At 44.7% G+C, this 20752-nt stretch overlaps 1 protein-coding gene across 1 annotated transcript; it reads left to right on the plus strand.

The window, feature by feature from the left end:
* The first annotated feature begins 1425 nt into the window (after window positions 1–1425).
* Window positions 1426–20091, plus strand: CHGB (chromogranin B). Its single transcript, XM_012933267.2, has 5 exons — window positions 1426–1669; window positions 5658–5704; window positions 6433–6526; window positions 16492–18230; window positions 19698–20091. The coding sequence occupies exons 1-5, from the start codon at window positions 1627–1629 to the stop codon at window positions 19779–19781; spliced, it is 2007 nt and encodes a 668-aa protein (XP_012788721.1). The 5' UTR covers window positions 1426–1626; the 3' UTR covers window positions 19782–20091.
* Window positions 20092–20752: the final 661 nt, after the last annotated feature.

Below are 20752 nucleotides of genomic sequence, written 5' to 3' on the forward strand. Positions count from 1 at the left end.
TGAAATGAGTCAAAAAGAGAGGGACAGACATAGAAGGACTGCACTCATTTGTGGAGCATAGAATAACATCACATGAAGCTGACACCCAAGGACAGTAGATACAAGGGCCAGGAGGATTGCCCCATAGCTGGAAGCCTGCTTCATGAATGGAGGGGAGAAGAGAAGGCAGATGGAATAGAGAAGGGATCACTAAAAAAATGATGGCTGGAGGAACCAGTTGGGATGGGAGATGTGTGCCGAAAGTAGACAATGGACCAAACATGATGACCTCTCAGTGTCTGTGTTGCAAGCCATAATGCCCAAAAGTAGAGAGAGCATATGAGGAATATTGTCTGCCATGGAGGCAGGGGGAGGGTGGGAAAGGGGGGGGGAGTACTGGGGATACTGGTGATGGGGAATGTGCTCTGATGGAGGGATGGGTGTTTGATCATTGTGTTATTGTAACCCAAACATGAAAGCTTGTAACTATATCACGGTGATTCAATAAAATTTTTTAAAAAAACAGTTTCTATTCCAATTTTAAAGCAAGAGAAGATGCCCAGAGCTCGTGGGAGGTAATACATGCTTACAAGAAAGCTATTCCATTAACACTCCTGAGACTATAGCTCAGTTGGTTTTTTTTTAAAGTGAGTGTGACTATCAAAATCAATGTCTATAAGAAAGGGAGTTGTTTAAATTCTGGTTAATAACTGTTAATGCAATACAGTGCCACCACTCAAAAGGAGATGCATCTGGATTTATTCCAAAATAAATTCAGCCTAAATAAAATTATGACAGCGTGATTTGTCATGTTGGCTCTACAGAAAGGACTTGGATTTGGAAGAGAGATATTTATGATAAACATTTTGTGTCATTTGCTTAAAACCTGTCAGATACTTATGGTATGCCTGCATAGTCATAGGTGGGGTTTAGATAGACAGAGAGGATTCTGTGTAAGTATAGATCAAAAGTTTGGAGGAATAGCACGTTGTACATGATTCAGTTGCACCCTGTTTTTAAAACCATCACCCCTATTTCCAACTTCATCCCCCCTACACCCCTCCACCCCCGCTTCTTATTCCTCTTCAGTTAGCCGGTGTCTCTGGCTCCACTAGGTAGTGAGGACACAAAGCAGATGTAGTGGTTGAAACGTTCTCAACAGAACCGACAGTAGACCGTGCACAGCCTCAGACAGCTTCAGACCTGGGCCTGCGGGTGGAGAGCAGGGGCAGGAGGCAAGGAGTGAGAAGCAATCTCCGATGAGCTGAGTGGGTCCTGTCCCCCGCCCCCGCCCTATTTCAGGTCCCCCCCACCTCATCTCTTTCCAGCGTGTGCTCACCCACCCCAGCTCCAGACCTGCCGCCCGGGGCGACGGCACTGGCATAAAACCTGCCCCCTGGGGCCACCCTGTGACGTCAGAGCTGAGTGAGGGGGCGACTCCTCCCGGGAGCCCGCCCCTCCTGGCCCCGCAGCCCCCGCTGGCGCTTTATAAGAGCCGGGCCTGCGCCCGGCGCACCGCAGCGCCGCTGGGATCCGGACCCGCAGCCACGCTCCGGGAGCAACTTCACCTCGTCCTGCTTCCACCCCCTGCAGCAGCGCCGGCGCTTCTCCAGCCCCGTCTCGGTGCAGGTCCTGGAGAGCCGGACCATGCATCCCGCGGTGCTTCTCGGTCTCCTGGGAGCCGCGGCAGGTGAGTGGGCGCCGCGGGCAGTTCAGCACCGCGGACAGCGCCGTCCTCCAGGTCTTCCCCACGCGCCCCCGGCTTTTGGGCCCCGGGGGATGCAGGCAGAGAGGTGGGGTGCGTGGAAGGCTCTCCGCCTCCGGCTGGAGATCTTCTTTTCTTCTCTTCTCTGGCTCAGTTCTCAGCCACACTGTTCGGCTTGGAAAAAGCCAGAGGGTTTCCCTTCCTCACCCAAGAGTCAGTCTTTTCCTAGCTTGAGTTTTCCTGTAAATAGGGGAAAAGACGTGTCCGCGTTTATGCTCTTTTTGTGCTCACTTCTAAAATGTCACGCTCTCTCTCTCGACAAGAGGGACGCTCTGGTCGTCGGATTCTTTATCTGTGAATGTGTGCTTGGCTTTTCAGAGATGATGGCAGAGGGACAGTGCAACGTGGGTTATGATATTAGTTGGCACCTGCAAATTAACTGCTCTCATTCGTAGCTATTATTTATTAAATATGATAAGATAAAACTTGTACATATATATATTTTTCTCAATATGTTCGTATGTATGTGTATGGGTTCATATCTATTAAGGTATAGAGTTAATGCTATGGTTCCATTTTGAAAAATAGGTAATTTCACACTCAATCTAAAATCATGAATGAAAACCTCAGTAGATATTTAAGACTATTGTACTCTAGAAAAATAACCAGAGTAGAAAATAGCTAGAAAGGTATACATGAAGTAGTGAAAAATCATTTTAGGTAATTAGGCAATCTGAAGTTTAAAATAATAGATATCTGGTAGTGACTCTTTTTTGTGTGGAAGATTGTGGGGTTAATCTTTCAAACCATGATGAATCACCAAAAAAAAAATCTCTAAATGTTTGGGAAAAAAACTGTGTGTGTGTTTGAGCATGGTTTTGTGGTTGTGTTTGGGGTGTGTGTGTATCTCTGTGTGTTGAAATAATGTTTCTATGAGCTTTGAAACTATTGAAAGATAATTTTGGCATAACCAGATTAAGTCAGAGGTCTTTCTTAGCTATTTTAATGACCTTGTGGAATATTGTTCTCTTCTGAACCTGGAATTCCTAACTAGAATTGAGATCTTGTCATCCATCAACATGAAGCTTTCATTGCCCACCATTACTGGATTCAAAATGCAAAGAAACAAAATGAAAGCCAGTGATAATTTTATTGTAAGCTACTTACAATCAGAATTTTCTAAAATTCTTGTCATCCTTATAAATTGCCTATAGATGCTCTCAGTTTAATTAAAGAAAACCAAATAACTATTCAGAGTATTTTCTCAAAGACCTTTCAGGAAGGAATTGCATAAAATACTAAAGTTATGCTGTACAGTGTCCCTAGGTCACAAAAGCAATGTCACTTGTGATACATATTTAGCTGCACTCTAAAATATTTATAGATCTCTTATGTAAGAGAACTTTGATAAGGGCTCACATTTTAATAGCAGCTAAACATCATCACTATCAAATTTCCGAATATTTGCATCACCCCAGAAAATACTGCACCTATTCCCCATAGTCTTTCCCCCTTCCTGTCTCCTCCTGGTAAAGTCTGGAAATGAGAAGTAGAACCTTCCAAGCAGAGTTTGTAATTTAGCATAATTGCTAGGTCAGGGAGGAAATTCAGAAACCCTTTTTTCATTTCCTACCCTCTCGGATTTTCCTGGGAGAGATGCACCTCTTCTACAGCAGCCACTATGTACTCTTAAAATGGAGTAATTACATGATGTCTTTATTATATTGAGCAGGATGGTTCTGCTTTCTGAAGAACTTACTAAACTTATTTTGTAGCTAGTTGAAATTTGGGGCCAAATCTTTAATACTCTCTTGAAGCACTAATGGCTCAGAAGTCTTTCTCAGACTTATCATGATAGCATTTGAAAATGTTTCTACCATTAGTACTTAGCTTTTAACCATTAGTACTTAGCTTTTAACAAAGTACTGAACTTGTTTTCTGTCCCCAGAATCTTTACTCAAATATAAGTTGGGGGGTGGGGCGCAGAGAGATGGTACAGCAGGTAAGGCTCTTGCTTTGCATGTAACCCGGACCCCAGCTTGATACCCATCAACATATAAGGTTGTCTGATGCCTAGTAGGGATGGCCCCAAAACTTAGTAGAGTAAGCTTTGAGTACAGGCCGGATGTGGCCCAACCTCTTCCTCCAAATCAGTTAAACTACTTCAGGGAAACCTACATGACTTGGCTGTCACAGATTCATGTTGAAAGAAATATAATGACACTTGAATGTCTCTATAAGATGATTAATGTACTTTCACAAAGAAACCCTATTTCCTTTCCATTAAAAAAATGTGTTTGAAGAGCTGCAGTCAGAGAAGTAGGACTGATTGGAAATAGCAACATGAGTTACAAATTGCTTAACATCTTAAAAGAAAAAAAATTTCTCTCCCCTCAAATCTGATCACTCAATACTTTAGCTACATCACTAATTTATAAATTTTTATATTTATATTTGTGAAAAATAGATAAAAGTAAGAAATTTCATAACTAGAGAAGGCTTAGCAGAGCTCCATTTTTTTTTTTTTTGCTTTTTGGGTCACACCCAGCGATGCTCAGGGGTTACTCCTGGCTTTGCACTCAGGAATTACTCCTGGCAGTGCTTGGGGGACCATATGGGATGCCGGGGATCGAACCCGGGTCGGCCGCGTGCAAGGCAAACGCCCTACCCGCTGTGCTATCGCTCCGGCCCCAGAGCTCCATTTTTAAAAGGAAACTTCTGGGCTTTTTTTAGAGGAATAGTTCAATGATTTCTTATCAGAGGAAGAGCATATCCTGAAATAGAAATGTTTCCAAGTTACAGTCATTTTGGAGATGAAATAAAGGCCTAGCATTTTGGACCCCAGTTACCAATGCCGAGCCATTCAGATCTTGCCTGAACTACAGGTTCAGGCAAGGACATGGGCTTTTCATATCTTGCTAATGACTTCTCAAGTATTTTACAAATGATTTTTAATGTACTGAAGAACTTTGGGTCTCTAGAAACAATTCAAGTAGGTTTTGTGCTGAAAAGGAAATTTTAATGAGGTGAGTAAATGAAACAGGTGCTTTATTTCTAGACTGATCTGTACTATGTAATGATTGAACAGGGGTTAGTTAAAGAGACTTGAAAAGCAAACATTGTGGGCAAAGAGGTCAGATCTCTGATGAGAGAAATAAATGGCCCTTGAGTAGTTTCTATGTGTAGGTCTGGGATTGTGCACTGGCTCCAGGGAGTTCTAATCTTATCTCAGGAGCCTAGAATTTTCAGAGCTAAACTCATCCAGCCATAACAGCTATTTTAGCTCTTGAGACATCCAAGGAAATTGTGGAGATGACCTTATATGCCAACACTTTGAGTTTTTATGATGGAAAAGGCTTAGGATGAAGCGAAAGTGGAAGAGAACAGAATTATATTACTCTTGCTTGTTTTGTTCTGCCTTACTGAGATTCGCACATGCAAGGAAATGCTCTACCCTGAGTTACATCTTCTCGTCTCAAAACCATTTTAAAATGGGGCTGGAGCAATAGCACAGCGGGTAGGGCATTTACCTTGCATGAAGCCAACCCGGGTTCGAATCCCAGGCTCCCATATGGTCCCCGGAGCACTGCCAGAAGTAATCTCTGAATGCATGAGCCAGGAGTAACCCCTGTGCACCCCCAGGTGTGACTCAAAAAACAAATAAACAAACAAACAAATAAATAAATAATACTGAAAAATTTAAATAACCTGAAATGGTTCCTACAAAGTGAAAGGCACTTAAATTTCTGGTTTAAAATAAGTAGAATTTCATGAAATTTAATTTAAATAAATTAAAAATTTTTCTTTCCAGAACCAGAATAATAGTACAGTGGGTAGGGTATTTGCTTATACTCTGCTTTGACTTTGCACTGTTCTAGACATAATATACAGGAGACAGTGGGGACATGTTGTGCACTGGGGGTTTAAACAACTTCCCCATATCAACTCATTTCTCCTTTTTTTTCCTTTAAAGTCATTGGTTCTATGCCAGTGGATAATGGGAACCACAATGAAGAAATGGTAAGTTGACTTGGAAGTCTAGGACCTAGATATATCTTGATCCTCCAACTCCTTGTCACATTAAACCCAACAAAGACAAAGACAGATAACAATTTTTAAAACCCACACAGTCTTACAGAACCAGGTTTTCACAGGTTTTTATCCCAAGAAAATGAGAACAAGATATGTTCATCCTGCTTTGATCTTTTCCCTCTTTGCTGGATATTTTGGTGCCCCTTGAAGATAGTTATGTCATTTTATGTATTTATTTATTTATTTATTTATTTATTTATTTATTTGGGGGGACACACCCAGCAATGCCCAAGGGTTAGCTCTGGCTCTAAACTCAGGAATTACTCCTGATGGTACTTGGGGGACCAACTGACCATATGGGATGCCGGGGATTGAGCCTGGGTCGGCTATGTACAAGGCGAATGCCCTCTCCGCTATACTATTGCCCAGGCCCCAGTTTGTGTCATCTTAGCAATTCTCTTCTCACCTATTCAGAAATGGGTATTTAATTTTCTTCCTGAGATAATCTTGATCCACTGTCTTCTTGCACTTCTTCATGAAGGGACTCAGTATACTTCAACACGGTCTTTGTAGAAACAAGTCTCTGATTCTGCCCCCAAGATACCCACACCAGCAAGGGACATAGCCACACCTCTGTCCACAGTAGCTCAGGGTTGGGTACTCTGTCATCTCACTGACACTAGCTTTTGCCAACCTGCTTTTGGGTTTACCCCCAGGTGACTCGCTGCATCATCGAAGTCCTCTCAAATGCCTTGTCTAAGTCCAACGCGCCCCCCATCACCCCTGAGTGCCGACAAATCCTGAAGAAGAGTAAGTATCCCTCACTGTAGGAGATCTTTATCCTCCTGATTCTTGCTCCAAGATCCATCCACTTAGCCTTCAAACAAACCCATGGCACAGTGCAGAGGGAAGATTTCTGACTGAACTAGGAGTTGGGAGGATACGAAATCTGACTTCTGGTCTCTGCTCCACCACTTAACTGCTGTGTGGCCATGGGGATGACCCCTTGTCTCTCTAGACTTGTTTCCTGAAGGTAAACTGGGAGAGTTGAAGCCAATGATAACAATCTTAGAGGTGTCTATCAGTTCTTGAATTCCTTGGTTTCAGAATTTGGATTTATAGACTGAGTGACATTTGGGTAGAAGAAATAAAGAAACTTGTTCATAATCGGGGGATCAAAGATTGTGCTGTGGAATGATGGAATAAGGGGGGAATAGAATGAGGTTTTAACATTGGTTAGGCCAGGGCCAGAGCAATAGTAGAGCGAGGAGGGTACTTACTTTGTAGGTGACCAACCCAGGTTCAATCCCTGGCACTTAATATGGTCCTCTGAGTACCACCAGAGATGATCCTTGAGTGCAGAGCTAGGAGTAAGCCCTGAGCACTGACGGATGTGCTCAACCCCCACCCTGATCCCACCTCCCTCCGAAAAAAACCATAAAATTAGTGAGGCCATTTAATACAGAGGTTATTTGAAAGGCAGCTGCTATTGTATGGTGCTAGTTCAGGATCTGAGAACTAGAAGGATAAAGGTGGAAACAGAGCCTCAAATGAATCAGAGCATTGATCTGCTGCGTCTAGACCAGCATGCTTTCTCTATACAAAACAACTTCTGTTCCAAAAGAAAACTGAACAGCGATGAGTCACATCCACTGGGCGTTGGCATTAAGGGATCAGTATTAGGTACTGGGGATATGACTCAGCGATCAAGTGTATGTATCACGTGTGTGAGGCCCTGGGTTTGGTCCCTGGCACTGAAATCAGACCAACCAATGAAGAGATCAGTGTTGATTATTCATGAAGTCAGGCTAATTCAAATAATCCCCCACCCCCACCCCCCAAAACAAACACTGTTCTTTTCAACATCTTTCTTACTTTGACATTTTTGGTCAGGCTGTAACAGTGGATTTTTATTTCCCCTTCACCTTCAAATATTTTCATTGCAAAGTAATGCTCTCCTGTTAGTGGTGCACAAACATGCTCAAAAATAGAAAGGTAAAAAGAAGTATTTGCAATTGACAAAATGGAAACCCAAGGAAACTCAATCCACCATTGGAGACTTCAAGGTAATCCCAATATCTGGTGGGGTGGGGGTGGGGAACCTGGGCCTACAGAGGCCTCATAAATGGATTATTTTTCCTGAAAGTCTTCACACTTCTTGCTAAATTCTCTCCAACTTTCACTTCAAAATTTCAAAGGAGTTGGGTTCATCATATTAGGTGGGAGTTTAAGAAAAAACTGTCAGGTCAGTGAGATAGTATAGTGGGTAAGGCATTTGCCTTGCATGCAGCTGACCTGAGTTCTATCTCTTGCACCTCATATGGTCCCCAAGTGCTGCCAGAAGTGATGCCTGGGTGTACAGCCAGGAGTAAGCCCTGAGTACCACCAGGTGTGATTCTTCCCACACACATACACACACAAATAAAAAACTCAATGACCAGAGAGACAGTGTAGTAGGTAGAATGCTTGCCTTGTGTGCAGTTGATGCAGGTTCGATTCTTGACACCCAAATGGTCCCCCAAGCACCACCAGGAGTGATCCCTGAGCACGAAGCCAGAAGTAATCCCTGAGCACTGCCGGGTGTCCCCCCACCCCAAATGTCAAGTATAAGTCTGATATTGTTCACCCTGATCAAATTCTTCACCCGTAGGCCATGGCTATTGCCTGACTCTCCCCTGCAATTTCTCTACTTTTTCTCTTGAGAGAGCCCCAGGGAAACCTGTGAAAATCTCATGAGCCAAATCTATCAGACCCAGAAGAAAGAGTCAGTATAGCATCAAGGAGATTGTCTGGGGTTGCAGACTCCAGTAAGGACCAGGCCAGTACCAAATAGGAGTGATGCAGAACAGGAGAAGACTCACAACTGTAAAGGTATGTGTGCCTTTCCAGAAAGGAGCACATGTTCTTTAGTTCTTTGCCCTTGGGTGGGCAAAGAAGTGTAGATATTGTTACTTGATCTTGGAATATTTTTTTGACAGAAATTAACATTTGGATTTTTAAGATAGTATAGGAGATAGTATAGGAGGTAATGTTCACGCTTCACCTGTAGCTGACCCAGTTAGCGTTGCAACACCACATATGGTTCCTGGAGCACCACTAGCGGTCACTCCTTAGCCCGGAGTAGCCCCTGAGTAAGCACCTCTGGGTATGACCCAAACACTTCTCTTCTCCTACCTTTGAATATTTTGGGGGGGTTGTCTGGGGGGGTCACATCTGGTCACACCTGATGTTCAGAGGTTTCTCCTGGCTCTGAACTCAGGAATTACTCCTGGTGCTGCTCAGGAGACTGACTATATGGGATTCTGGGAATCGAACCCAGGTCAGCCGCATGCAAGGCAAACGCCCTACCCGCTGTGCTATCGCTCCAACCCCTCACCTTTGAATTTTTAAGCAATATATTTTAGTATAGAAATATTATTACCTCTGAATTAAAATTTCCTCATTCCCTACTTTTAGAAATATCTTAACTCCTGAAAAATATTTAGGCCAAAGAGAACTCGCCTGTTGCCTATCAGTTTGTGACTCTGCCCTATTCTAGTTCTCTCTCTCCTGCCTGGATGGAGCTTTCAGCCAATGTGAGAGATGGATGGATTGTCCCCACACTCTTTCTCCTGCCTCCTAGTCATCTCCACCTCTGCTCCCACTCTCTCCAGCAGGAAGAGGGAGAAAGAGAAAGAGCCAGAGTAGAAGGGGCATCACTGTTTGGTGGCGGGGTTTTGGGGAGCACAAGGCCAGTTTCTTTTTTCTTTTCTTTTTTTTTTAATTTATTTATTTTTAATTAGAGAATCACCGTGAGGATACAGTTACAGATTTATACACTTTTGTGCTTATACTTCCCTCATACAAAGTTTGGAACCCATCCCTTCACCAGTGCCCATTCTCCACCACCCGTAAACCCAGTGTCCCTCCCACCCTCCCCAATCCCATCTCCCCCCCACCCCACCCTGCCACTGTGGCAAGGCATTCCCTTCTGTTTTCTCTCTCTAATTAGCTGTTGTGGTTTGCAATAAAGGTGTTGAGTGGCCGCTGTGCTCAGTCTCTAGCCCTCATTTAGCCCGCAACTCCCTTCCCCCACATGGCCTTCGACTACAATGTAGTTAGTGATCGCTTCTCTGAGTTGACCTTTCCCCGGAACGTGAGGCCAGCCTCGAAGCCATGGAGTCAACCTCCTGGTACTTATTTCTACAGTTCTTGGGTGTTAGTCTCCCACTCTGTTATTCTATATACCATAGATGAGTGCAATCTTTCTATGTCTGTCTCTCTCTTTCTGACTCATTTCACTCAGCATGAAACTTTTCATGCCCATCCACTTGACTACAAAATTCTTGACCTCCTTTTTTCTAACAGCTGCATAGTATTCCATTGTATAGATGTACCAAAGTTTCCTCAACCAGTCATCCGTTCTGGGGCATTCGGGTTTTTTCCAGATTCTGGCTATTGTAAATAGTGCTGCGATGAACATACATGTGCAGATGTTGTTTCGATTGTACTTTTTTGCCTCTCTGGGATATATTCCCAGCAGTGGTATTGCTGGGTCAAATGGGAATTCAATATCTAATTTTTTGAGAGTCGTCCATATTGTTTTCCAGAAGGGCTGAACAAGTCAGCATTCCCACCAGCAGTGAAGAAGGGTCCCTTTCTCCCCACATCCTCTCCAACAGCGGTTGCTTTTGTTCTTTTGGATGTGTGCTAGTCTCTGTGGTGTGAGGTGGTATCTCAAAGTTGTTTTGATCTGCATCTCTCTGATGATTAGTGATGCAGAGCACTTTTTCATGTGCCTTTTGGCCATTCGTATTTCTTCCTTGGTAAAGTTTCTGTTCATTTCTTCGCCCCATTTTTTGATGGGGTTGGATGTTTTCTTCTTGTAGAGTTCAACCAGTGCTTTATATACCATTGATATCAACCCCTTATCTGATGGGTATTGTGTAAATATCCTTTCCCATTCTGTGGATAGTCTTTGAATTCTGGTCACTGTATCTCTTGCGGTGCAGAAGCTTTTTAGTTTAATGTAGTCCCATTTGTTGATCTCTGTTTTTACTAGATTGCTTAGTTCCGTGTCACCTTTGAAGATACCTTTATCTTCAATATCGTGGAGGGTTTCGCCGACCTTGTCTTCAATGTACCTTATGGTTTGTGGTCTAATGTTGAGGTCTTTAATCCATTTTGATCTGACTTTTGTGCATGGTGTCAGGTCAAGGTCTAAACCCATTTTTTTGCATGTGGTTGTCCAGTTGTGCCAGCACCATTTGTTAAAGAGGCTTTCCTTGCTCCACTTCACATCTCTTGCTCCCTTATCAAAGATTAGATGGTCGTACATTTGGGGTTGTGTGTAGGGATATTCCACCCTGTTCCATTGGTCTACGGCTCTGCCTTTGTTCCAGTACCATGCTGTTTTAATTGTTACTGCTTTGTAGTAAAGTTTGAGGTTGGGGATGGTGATGCCTCCCATCATCTTTTTCCCAAGAATTGTTATAGCTATCCTTGGACGTTTGTTATTCCATATGAATTTTAGGATTGCTTGATCCATTTCTTTGAAGAATGTCATGGGTATACTTATAGGGATCGCATTGAATCTGTATAATGCTTTAGGGAGTATTGCCATTTTGACAACATTGATTCTCCCTATCCACGAGCAGGGTATATGTTTCCATTTCCTCATGTCCTCTTTGATTTCATGGAGTAGCGTTATGTAGTTTTCTTTGTAAAGGTCTTTTACTTCCTTGGTTAAGCTGATTCCGAGGTACCTGATTTTCTGGGGCACGATTGTGAATGGGATTGCTTTTTTCATGTCCCTTTCCTCTGCCTCATTGTTTGCATATATGAAGGCCATGGATTTTTGGGTATTGATTTTGTAGCCTGCAACTTTACTGTATAAGTCTATTGTTTCTAAGAGTTTCTTAGTAGAGGTTTTAGGCTTCTCTAGATATAGTATCATGTCGTCTGCAAATAGTGAGAGTTTGATTTCTTCCCTTCCTATCTGGATGCCCTTAATCTCTTTTTCTTGTCTAATAGCTATCGCAAGTACTTCCAGTACTATATTGAAGAGGAGTGGTGAGAGTGGGCATCCTTGTCTTGTGCCTGATCTCAGAGGAAAGGCCCTTAGTTTTTCCCCGTTGAGGATAATGCTTGCCGTAGGCCACAAGGCCAGTTTCTTCCCAGATACAAAGCTGACAGAATTGGCCAGGTGATCTTTGCAATGTGACAGTTAGAAGTATTTCCCTGCTTGTTTCATTTGAAAGTACGAGTAAGCATCACACTCGCTTTTCCAGAATGAATGACAGCGATGGGGATCACAGCTGCCTTGTGATCTCACCTAAAGTTTAGCTAATTTTAGAGGAAAGTGCTAAGTTTCAGGCACAAGCTGTTATAGGCAGCGCACATTTAACAGGGAAAAAATAAAAATACTTCTGTTCCCAAATAGCAGAAAATTTTAAAAGGGGCCACCCAGCCTGGGCCCCAAAGCTGAGCTGTCCGATCTGCAGCGTGCTTTTGTTGATTCTCAGAATGATGTCACTCTGCGCAGAGCTCTCTGCTTGCCTCTGTTCTCCTGGCTAGCTTCACCTAGTATTGGCTTTCTTATCCCCCCCTCCCATTTTTCTTTTCCTCCCTCCCTCTCTCGCTCCCTCTCTCCTTCCCTCTCTCTCTCCCTCCCTCCCTCCCTCTTCTTTCCTTCCTTTCTTTTTCTCTCTTCCTTTTTTCCCTCCCTTCTTTCTTTCCTTCTTTCTTTTTTCCTTCTTTTTCTTTGTTTCTTCTCTCTTTCTCTCTCCTCTTTCTTTCCTTCTCTATTTTTTCTTTCTCTTCCTCCCTCCCTCCCTTCCTTCTTCTTTCTTTCTTTCTTTCTTTCTTTCTTTCTTTCTTTCTTTCTTTCTTTCTTTCTTTCTTTCTTTCTTTCTTTCTTTCTTTCTTTCTCTCTCTCTTTCTTTCCTTTCTTTTTCCTTCCTTTCTTCTTGAGCCACGATGGTTTGCTGTTCATGATAGGGTTTCACACAGACCTCATTCCAACCCCACATCCTCCACCCAAATCTTCTTCCCTTCACCATTGTCTCAGGGGCTCCCTCTACCCTGATTCTAACTCCCATCCTTGATAAGCTCATTTCTGTAGACCAGTTCTCAGATTTTGTTAACTTTTAGTATTTTGCTATTCCTTTACTATGTTTCTTGATATCCCATACATGAGAGCAATCATTCTGTACCTACTCCTCTCCTTATGGCTGACTTCACTCAGGATGATACTCTCCCATTCTATCTATGTAGTGGCAAATTGCATGATCTCACTGTCACTGTCACTGTCACTGCCATCCCCTTGTTCATCAATTTGCTCATGTGGGCACCAGTAACGTCTCTGTTGTGAAACTTCTTGTTACTGTTTCTGGCATATTGAATACGCCATGGGAAGCTTGCCAGGCTCTGCTGTATGGGCAAGATACTCTCGATAGCTTGCCGGGCTCTCTGAGAGGGGTAGAGGAATACCCGGTTCTTGCTGTGTGCAAGAGAAACGCCAAACCTGCTATGCTGTCGCTCTAGCCCTACACGGTCTCATCTTTTCTTATAGCTGAATAGTATTATGGTGTGTATCTCTATCATGGTGTCTTTTTCCAGTCATCTTCTCTTGAACATTGGGGTTGTTTACAGATTTTGTCTATTGTGATTAGTGCCACAGTGAATGTAGGAATACAAACGTCAACAATATGGACAATTCTCAAAAAACTAAGAGTTGAACTCTCATATGATCCAGCAATTTTACTTCTTGGCATCTACCCCAAGCACCCAATACTGGCTTTGGAAAGGCAGAGGCACTGGTGAGAGGCAAGCTCCCAGAGGCCTGGATGGGAAAGATCAGTTGCCTAACAAAATCTGATCATGTGGTCATACCTGACTGGGATTTAAGCCAAGAGGTAAAAACCACACATTATTTCTGAGATATTTTTACAAAGCAGATCGATTTTTTTTTCCATTTTGCAAATGTCACTTTAGAATACCTCATCATCGAATGTTCTAATGCAGCTTTACTTTTGATGGAAAACACAGACATGAGGCAGGAAAATAACACAGCAGTTAGGACACATGCCTAGCATGCACACGAGCTCGGTTCATCCCTGGCACCACATGACTTGCAAGCACATGGTGTGTCCCTGTAGACCCCCAGTACTGCTGGAGTGGTCAGGATAATTGCTGGTGCCTCAAAGCCTGAGCACCACTGCTTTCTCAAGTCCTTGCATTGAACTGCCAGCCAGGTTGAATGAGAATCCCTCGTGTGGGGCCCTTGGGCCTTCTGAGCACCTCTTGGAAAGCCCATTCCAACTCTGCCAAAAGAGATTCAGATATTCTTTTAAGAGAGGCTTTATTTATTTATTTATTTATTTTGATTTTTTGGGTCACACCTAGCAGTGCTCAGGGGTTACTCCTGGCTCTGCATTCAGGAATTATCCCTGGCAGTGCTTGGGCGACCATATGGGATGTGGGGATCAAACCCGGGTTGGCCGCATGCAAGGCAAACACCCTACCTGCTGTGCTTTCGCTCCATTCCTGAGATTCAGATTTTAAGAAGTACTTCTCAGTGCCATATCACAGAAGCATAACGTGTACCTCCCCCAAATAACTTCACATTGGTAGTAGCCATATCCAAAAAGCTAAAAAAAAAACGCAAGAGAAATTGAAGAGTACATGTTGACATAGTACCCTTTATTCAGTTTTAATTTTTTATATATTTAAGATGTTGATAATAAATATTATTTCATACATTCCAAACATTTCAGTGTTATCAGTATGAAAACTTGATGTGTTTTACATGCTTTCTTTTTTCTGTTTTGGCTTTTTGAGTCACACTGGCAATGCTCAGAGGTTACTCCTGACTCTGCACCCAGCAATTACTCAGGGGACCATCTGGGATGCCGGGGATCAAACCCCATGTTGGCCAACCACGTGCAAGGCAAATGCCCTACCCGCTGTACTATCGCTCCAGCCCCATTCTTTCTTTTGGGAACAACGTCTTGAAAATCTGGTGTCTTTCACTTGTAGTACATCTCCTTTGGGAACAGACACATTTCTAGGGCTCCAGTAACCATAAATAACTAAGGCTCACACAATGGGAGACTCGGATGAGGAACTGGAGCTGTGAGTGTCAGGATTTCTATCTGAACTTGGTGACTAAGCAGAAATCCAGACTCTCTCAGTTAACAGATGGTTAACTGCATCTCTCCTTTCATGGGATGCCCTTGAATCAACGAGGATTTAGAGAAAGAGTTACTGACACCTGGAGACTGGGAGAGAACAGCATTCAGTTCAGGTCCATTATGCCACCTACTGTTGAGATACAAAGGTAATCAAGACACTGAAGCGCCTTCTCACCCCCAGAACATGCTGGGATTTGTGTGAAGGAAGAAATGGCCCTTTTCACGACTGTGTCATTTCTCAAGGAAGATATATTCACCTCATCTTCTCATAGGCAGTTACTGAGATACATTGACAGCACACTCTTTATATAATAAAGGACTGTTAATCTAATGATTAAAAAATTGAACACACCCTTGGGTCCTGAGAGTTTAACTCTTTTAACTTTATTGATTAGATTCTAATATGAGCTGTTTAAACAATGTCAACATTTTTTTGGGGGAAGGCTACACCCAGTGATACTCAGGGTTACTCCTGGCTCTGCACTCAAGAATTATTCCTGACGGGGCTCAGGGGGCCATATGAGATGCCAGGGATTGAACCTGGGTCAGCTGTGCACAAGGCGAAAGCTTTACCTGTTGTACTATTGCTCTGATTCCAACAATGCTAACCTTTTATACTTTTACTTACAGCAAAATTGTCAAGAATGCCCCCAAATTAGACCTCATGAAGACACACCTTTGTCTGCAAAAAGAGGAGGCTAAATTAGACAAATTCTAAAGTTCCTCTTGGAAGAACTAGTATTTCTACTGTTTCATACATCTGTGTATTTGGATTTCACTTTGAACATTGATAGTACCAGTAAAAGTTGTTGGCTGAGTGTTTTGAAGAAAAAATTAATCTGCAGTGAGCTTATTTTCATCTTTAACCATGTCCAACAAGATTCTATATTATTCTGGGGGCTGGAGATATAGCACAGCGGGTAGGGTGTTTGCCTTGCACGTGGCCGACCCGGGTTCAATTCCCAGCATCCCATACGGTCCCCTGTGCACCGCCAGGAGTAATTCCTGAGTGCAAAGCCAGGAGTACCCTGTGCATCACTGGGTGTGACCCAAAAAGAAAAAAAAAGAATAAGGTTCTATATATTTTTTTAAAAAGCAGAGTATATTATCTATTAACATAAAACATTATCTGGGGAGAGCAATAATATAGCAATAGGGCACTTGCCTTGCATGTGTCTGACCTGGGTTTGATCCCCAGCATCTCATACGGTCCTTCAAGCCCCACCTGGAGTGATCCCAGAGCGCAAAGCCAGAAGTAAGGCCAGAGAACTACTGAGTGTAGTCTGAAAACAAAAACAGCAGCAACAACAAAAAATTATCTGGGTATTTTGTTTTGCTTTTTACTTTTGAGTTTGGAGCCACACCAGCTATGCTCAGAGATTATTCCTGGCTCTGTGCTCAGGGGTCAATCCTGGTAGTGCTTGGGGGTCCAATTGGAGTCTGTGTGCAAGGCAAATACTTTAACTTCTATACACTCTCTCTCTAGCCCCCTATTCCAGTGATTTATTTTTTAGCATCCTTAGAATTTATAGTGCTTATGAAGTCCCATGCTTACTGAACCATGAACAATTCTAAAATTATACTCTTTAACTCATGTTCTAGGTGGAAAAGAGGTCAAAGATGAAGAGAAAGTTGGAAATGAAAACACAAGGTTTGAAGTCAGGTTATTAAGAGATCATGTTGACGCCCCAGAAGCCGGAGGACCTCCTGGCAGGGAGGAAGCAGACCTTCCGCAGAAAGAGGACCCAAAAGACCCAGCAATGTCCACTGAAAGAGAGGGGGGTGGGCACAGCCACGAGAGAGCAGGGACACCCCATAAGAGCCTCCACCCTGATGTCAACAGTCCTGTCTCCAAAGAAGCAGTGACGCATCATTCTGAGCCCAGCTCAGGAGAGGACCGGGCCAAGGAACCAGAGAAACATCCCAAAGGGGAGCCGGAGGAAGATGCCAGCCAAGAGGCACCAGCGGAGACACAAGGCACTCTTCTCCACACGAGAAACCCAGCCTCCTCGAAGGGCAAAGCGGATGCTGCCTCCCCGTCTGACGGCACACACTCGAGTGAACGCTCTGAGGAGAGGACGCACAGCCGGGAGAGGAGCGGCCAGGAGAGCAGGGAAGATCCGGGGAGCTTCGAGAAGTTCCCCCAGGCGCCCGGAAGCCAGGCGGGGAGACAGCAGGAATCCGAGGAGAGTGAGGAAGAAGTGGCCAGCCCCGATGTGGACAAACGACGCTTGAGGCACCACCACGCCAGGACCAGGCCTGACGGCCCCTCCCAAGAGGGGAGCCCCGCAACCAAGGAGAGGGACCGTCCCCGCGAGGCTGTTGAGGAGTCAAATGTAGGCTGGGCCGGCTTCGGGGACAGGCAGGACCGCCACTCTAGCCACTACAGGGAGTTCCAGGAAGAACCAGAGTATGGCGGGCGTGCGGGGAGTTCCCCAGCTGTCCGGGCTCCTGAGGATGTGGCGGTGGCGCATCATCGAGGCAGAGGAAGTGAGGAGTCCAGGGAGGCAGACCCGTCCAGTCAGGAGGAAGAGGACGAGGAGGAGGAGGAAGAGGAGCAGAGGAACCGCCCCGGCCTCGAGCTTGACAACATGGCACAGGGATACAGTGAAGAAAGCAAAGAAGAGAGGGGCTGGGAGTGGGGGCCCCACCCCAGAGCTAAGGGAGGCCAGTCAGGGGCCAGCAACAAAGAAGACAAGAGGTTTCTGACTGGAGGCTACCGCCAGCTGGGAGAAAATCAGCTGGACCAGGCCAGGAGGTATCCACAAGGCGAGTGGGATGAGCAGGATAGAAACGACCTCGGGTACGGGCAGGGGAGAGGTGAAGAAGGAGGCTGGGGGAGGTGGCAGCAGCCAGAGTATCCGCAGGAGAGCAAGAAGACGGAGGAGGCCCGGCTTTCCGGGCAGAGATCCGCGCCCCGCTACACCTCTGAAGACAGGAAGCGGCTTGGGGCGCTGCTCAGCTCCTACTTTGGCCCTTCCCAGTGGAAGAACAGCCACTTTGAGAGGAAGGATGACGTGGACGCCGGTTTCCCAGAGGGGGAAGAGGACAGGCTGGCCGTGAACGAGAAGAGTTTCTTCCCAGAATACAACTATGACTGGTGGGAGAAAAAGCCCTTCGAGGACGATGTGAACTGGGGCTACGAGAAGAGGAGCTTCGCCCCGCGGCTGGACCTGAAGAGACAGTATGACAGAGTGGCCGAACTGGACCAGCTCCTCCACTACAGAAAGAAGGCTGCCGAGTTCCCGGACTTCTATGACTCCGAGGAGCCGATGAGTCTGCGCCAGGCAGCAGAAAGCGAAGGGGACAGGGCTGGCCAGGGTGTTCTGACAGAAGAGGAGGTACGGGGTCTCTGGGCTGGAGTTAAGTCAGAAGGGTTCTTGCTGGGGCCCGGGCCATAGCTCAGTGGTTGGAGCGCAGGCTTTGCAAGAGGGAACCTTCAGTCCCTGGTACCATCTGGTCCCCAATACTCCATGATCCCCTGCACCACTGGGTGTGGCCTCTGAGCATCCTGCCAGGATCAGCCCTGAGCACCACTGGATATAGCCTCCAACTCCTGAGGACCTGGAGGTGGTGGTTAATATTAATATGTTGTGGAGGAGTTGTTTAATATTAATATGTTGTGAGCCACAGACATAAGACACCTGCCATGCATGCAGCTGAACTACCTTCAGCCCCTGACACCACAGACAGGCCTCTCAACACTGCCAGGAGTGATCCCTGAGCACAGAGCCAGGAGTAATCTCAGAGCACATTCAAGTGTGGTCAAAGTCCCTCAAATTAATATATTCAAGATTGTCTGATATTAATTGAGAAATGGGTGGGAATCAGTCACCATGAGAGTGCATTCCTTAATCACTGAGCAGAAACAGTCTCTGTATCTGATATCCACCTAGGGTGCCCACACCCTCTAATTGCTATGCAATCTGGGCCTCATGTTAGAATCATCCAGAGACTGTTAGAAATCCCTGAGGTCTGAGATCTATCCCCAGCAGCTCTGTCATCTAGGTACTAGGGATAGCCTGGGCCTTTGCTCTGAGTTGATATCAGTGATCCCTCACTGATTTCAGTTGCCTGTTTCCACTCCTGGGTCATTGCGGGTAGGGCATTTGCCTTGCACATGGCCAACCCAGGTCCCTCTCAGAGAGCCCGGCAAGCTACTGAGAGTATTCCACTTGCATGGCAGAGCCTGGCAAGCTACCGTGGCATATTCGATATGCCAAAAACAGTAACAACAAGTCTCACAATGGAGACGTTACTGGTGCCTGCTTGAGCAAATCGATGAACAACAAGACGACAGTGCAGACAGTACTGCTACTGCCCAAGGTAGGAAGAAGTCGGATGATACAGAGATAAATTGTTTTGTCTATCTTTATCATCTGCTGGTCTACAATAGGTAGAGGTATACATCTGGGACAGACAAAGTTATCAGAGCTCGACTTGCCTAAACAGTGTCCCCCCTACCCCCTCAAATTGATTTATATGGGTTGATGCTCTTTCAACTTGGGTGCCCATGAGAACCAGGAGAGATTCCTAGTCCTTGGTACTCCTGAGTGAGTGGGGCCTGGGTGGACTCTAAGAATCTTGTATTTCTATATGTAGCTTCAACTTAGAGTTCTGACAAGTTTCCTTGGTAGTACCCACGTTGTTGGTCGAAGGACTGTACCTTGAGAACCAATACTATCAGTTGTCTCAGATAGATGCTAACGTGTCACCCCCCCCCCCTCCGTTGGTGGTCATATACCTTTAACCTACAACTAAATTAATTGATGTGAGACTTCATGCCTCTATTTTTCTCTCTTTTCTAGGAAAAGGAACTTGAAAACTTGGCTGCAATGGATTTGGAACTTCAGAAAATAGCCAGGAAATTCAGTGGTAATCGAGGGGGCTGATGGTCATCGGAGCAAACGGCCATTGTAGGAAGCAACCCTTACATTATCTATTTTTCACCATTTCACTGAGAGACACCATTTAGTTATCTGAAGGGAGAAAGTAGAATTTACTATTTATTGAATGTTTGACATAATTGGAAATGTATTTTTTGTAGTATGCGATTGAAAAATGAGTAGCATGACTTAGAGCATATTCTTTCTTGCAAAATAGACTATTAACACGCTTGTGACCGTGACTATGCTACTATCCTTGAAAAAGATATCTTTGTCTCAGTTTGAAATAATAAAAGATTCATCTGAGGCCATAATCTTCATGTTCTTAGCTTATTTTGGGGGGGTAGGGTGGGCATTAAGAGGAATGAGCATAGTATGGAAATCTGTTCTTTCATTGTTATTGTTGGTTTTCAGGACAGACAGCTGTGCTCAGGGTTTGTTCCTGGCTCAGTGCTCAGGGACCACTCATGGCAGCGCTTTGGGAACCATATGGGGTCCCCAGAGTGGCAGCATAATCTGCTGCTTTCAAGGCAAGTGCCTTATCCACTGTGACCTGTCTCTTGGGCCCTGAAATCTGATCCTTAATGTAAATTCTACAAGATAATGCAGAATTTGTTAGTCTTTGGTGACAGAACAGAAAAAAGGTGGGGCCATATCTCTTAAATAAAAGAATGTGCAGGATATAAAGGGAAAGAACAGAACTACGCAATCTGTTCTTTGTCCTGGGCTGGAGAAAGATTGTATAGGTTTGAATAATCTGTTTCTAAAAATGATCCTACTTTAAAAGTCATATTAGCTGGAAAGCTCTAGAAATAGCCAGGGTCATTCTTCAAGGCTGAGGAGAAAGATTGGCTCATGGGAAGACCTCCAGTTTGGGAATCACAACCTCTGGGCTTGTCCCCTGGCAGATCCCTGACCCCTCGGGGCCTGTCTGATTTCTATTGCTAAGAAGACAGATCTCTGTTACCAAGTAGCTG

The sequence above is a fragment of the Sorex araneus genome, chromosome 3 (genome assembly GCF_027595985.1).
Source record: "Sorex araneus isolate mSorAra2 chromosome 3, mSorAra2.pri, whole genome shotgun sequence".
Lineage (NCBI taxonomy): Eukaryota > Metazoa > Chordata > Mammalia > Eulipotyphla > Soricidae > Sorex > Sorex araneus.

Coding starts and splice junctions, on each gene's coding strand:
- CHGB (XM_012933267.2), top strand. CDS start 1,627: ATGCATCCCGCGGTGCTTCTCGGTCTCCTGGGAGCCGCGGCAG. Junction 1,670..5,657: donor TCTCCTGGGAGCCGCGGCAG/GTGAGTGGGCGC, acceptor TTTCCTTTAAAG/TCATTGGTTCTATGCCAGTG. Junction 18,231..19,697: donor GTGTTCTGACAGAAGAGGAG/GTACGGGGTCTC, acceptor TCTCTTTTCTAG/GAAAAGGAACTTGAAAACTT.